The 2867-nt window shown below is 34.4% G+C and overlaps 1 protein-coding gene across 2 annotated transcripts; it reads left to right on the plus strand.

Annotated features, from left to right (window-relative positions):
* Window positions 1–497: 497 nt before the first annotated feature.
* LOC120344876 (uncharacterized) lies at window positions 498–2572 on the plus strand. Of its 2 annotated transcripts, none has more exons than XM_078113977.1 (4): window positions 498–643; window positions 984–1100; window positions 1706–1799; window positions 2284–2572. In XM_078113977.1, the coding sequence occupies exons 1-4, from the start codon at window positions 595–597 to the stop codon at window positions 2456–2458; spliced, it is 435 nt and encodes a 144-aa protein (XP_077970103.1). In that variant the 5' UTR covers window positions 498–594; the 3' UTR covers window positions 2459–2572. The 2 variants fall into 2 exon arrangements, with proteins under 2 accessions (XP_077970103.1, XP_077970106.1); XM_078113980.1 differs by having other exon boundaries at window positions 498–642; window positions 980–1100; window positions 1706–1800; window positions 2286–2572.
* Window positions 2573–2867: the final 295 nt, after the last annotated feature.

Consider the following 2867-nt stretch of genomic DNA (forward strand, 5'->3'; position numbering starts at 1 on the left):
GGATTTGATGAAACTTTTACAGCCCCGACAAGCGCAGGTATTTTGTGCAGCGCAATCTTAAGTAATATACGACGATGTAAATGATCATAATATTATATATTACCGTTAAAGTGCTATTTTGATATCACATTAATGATTCGTTGATCACCTGATTCAATGTTATGTGTTGTGAGTATACAAAAATATAGTTTAAAAAAATTGTTGTAAAACGCTAAAGTTGTAGAATGCATGAATTCGTCGTGTTGTGACGACTACTGAGAATGCGAACGCATTTACACTGTTTGCATACCTTAGCATTAATTTTATCAAAAGCAATTTTATTCGTATTGAAGTAATCTTTTTTTTTTATGAGATATTTTGCATTTACGATCTGATAAAACATTACAAGCAGTCTGACACAAATTTATTGATTTTTTTCAACAGTATTAAGCGGAAGAATGAATCAGAATAAAAAACTATATACTGTAGAGGTTTGTTGTTTTTTAGAATTATTTTAGGCGGTGCCTTGCTAGCGAGAAGGAAGAAGCTATTTTTGGTGTTGATACTTTATTCGCAACGTTAATTTCGTTGTTTTAATTCACAAATTCAATCGGAATGAATTTGTTATTGATTGCTTGTTTTTGTTTGATGGTTGCTTATACAGGTATGTTAATAAACATTGTTACTTGTACTGTTTCTTGTAGCATCGAGCCTAGTTTATTTAGTTTCAAAATCTCAAAACCATCTGGATTTATATGGTCTGGTCAATTTATTAAACGCTCGGCTAGAAGAGTGAGTTTGGAATGACAGTATTCCTTCTGGCAGGATAAAGTAATTCTGATCCCAGGCACGACCACACCCAGGGCAAGTTTATTCCTTTCTGTTCTCACGATGTTTACACTTAAATTTATCGATAGATTAGCATTTGTAATAATCAGCGTCTGATAACTCTGGACGAGAAGTATGATATGAGAACTCGTGAAAATTGAATTCCTTTTGGGCAGGTAACGCAGCCAAGTGCTACACTTGCAGCAATTGCAGCGATGAGAAGTTGAGTAGTTCCCAACTGATGAATTGTTCGGTTTCCCAGACCACATGTGTCAAAGAAACGAAATCAAATGGTGGGCATTTTATTCTTATCCGGCAGATACCTTATTGGTCCTAAATACTTCTTGTAATTTTACAAATATTTCAGCATCTTGAGCGATACAAGTAAAAACAAAAAAGCATTGTTCAATTATTTGGACACAATGCATACGGGTGTCTGTTTGATATGTTCATTGCCGAGCAACCGAGTTTGCTGCAAAGAAATAAAAAATTGTTCATTTTTAATTGAAAAACTTCAAATTAATTTTGGTTGAGACGTTATTTACATCAAGTACTGAATTTTTAGCGGCAACAGCAATCACCCAACACAACAAGAATTTAACAAAATGTTCGATATGTTCATCTAGTGTCTAATAAAAAATCTGTTATCAAACTTTACGAATCATAATGCGCACTGTCAATTAATGCTTTGATTACGGTTTTCATCATACATAAGGCACTGCGGACTATAGAACGCAACCGGTACCGGTTTGGGTGCAGGCAATATGGAAGGGACTACCTGATCCATATATTAGGCGCAACAGCTTATAAGGCGTGCGATCATTCTTGAGACAGAAAAGTAAGCCTTGAGATTCCTAAAATACAAGGAAGTAACATCAATCTTCAACCTTGATTTTAGGTGCTGTTAATCGATATTGCACCTCACCGCGTGAAAGTGGATGCAAACAAAAGGGAAGTGGTGAATTCGCGACCGACATTTGTTTTTGCAACGAAGTTGAGTTTGAATTCTTAATGTGATAATCTCAATCATATTGCCATCAACAGTCGGCTGCGGTCTCTGAACAATTAGTGACTTGGTCGGCGTACTTTTAGCAATTTTCTGAAATATGGGAACCTGTCAAAATAATAGTGAATTTGATACAAAATAGAAGTTGTCCTGAAATTTAGTATTATTGATAATTGATCCACATTAGTCGGGAGATCATATATACTTATGAATCCTGTTATGTGTATATTAGTCAATTGTAGAGCCCAGATGAACACTAACACAAATGTATTTCTGTAACGTCACATCTGACCAAGGTAAAAATTTCAGACAAACAGCTCATGGACATAGTAACTAATAAATAAATGAAACAGTATAAAACTTTAATAATATCGCCAGCATATCAGGCTCAAATCTCTCTTTGTAAACAAACGGAAAGATGATGATATTTTAATTCACTAGTTATAATAGTTTTTTTTTCAAATTTATTCAGATGGATGTAACGGAATTGATAGCAACTCTTCAGCCGCTGCAACAACCACTTCGATTATTGAACACACCACTTTAATCATTCAACCAAACACTTCAAGCGCCGCAACCATCAAATCAAGTTTCCTGATTGGATTCGTTATCAGCCTCATCGTCGCTACATTTATGGTCGTTTAGACCAGAAATAATAAATGATCATAATAAACACTTTGTGACTGGATCTTTGGAAAAAAACATGAAACGTTTGATATTCTCTGTTGTTGATTTATCTCACAATCAAGCGTGGTTATACATGAATGATAGATAAATTGAATGTGAATTACTTGTCTTATACGAATTCTAATACAGGAAAGTTGAATCTTATGTTCGCCATTTTGTTCCGGAAGAAACTAATTGCAATGAGTCCGGGTATAGCACCGGATATGTTTTGGATATCCGGATGGATTTAAATTCCTTCCTTGATTCAACTTTGCCTCGGATATTTTCGGCTATCCGGTTTCATTATTTTAATTTTCTGTTTCATTTTTCTCATTGTGTAAAACAATTTATTTAACAAAAAACCACTATTTATGACGACATATTCTAT

This window comes from Styela clava, chromosome 1, assembly GCF_964204865.1.
Source record: "Styela clava chromosome 1, kaStyClav1.hap1.2, whole genome shotgun sequence".
Taxonomy (NCBI): domain Eukaryota; kingdom Metazoa; phylum Chordata; class Ascidiacea; order Stolidobranchia; family Styelidae; genus Styela; species Styela clava.

What these genes read in the sequence shown, in the direction of transcription:
- LOC120344876 (XM_078113977.1), top strand. Translation starts at nt 595, where the DNA reads ATGAATTTGTTATTGATTGCTTGTTTTTGTTTGATGGTTGCTTATACA. An exon ending in CAAAGAAACGAAATCAAATG is followed by an intron (nt 1,101 to 1,705) that starts GTGGGCATTTTA and finishes CCTTGATTTTAG; the next exon opens with GTGCTGTTAATCGATATTGC. An exon ending in GACATTTGTTTTTGCAACGA is followed by an intron (nt 1,800 to 2,283) that starts AGTTGAGTTTGA and finishes TCAAATTTATTC; the next exon opens with AGATGGATGTAACGGAATTG.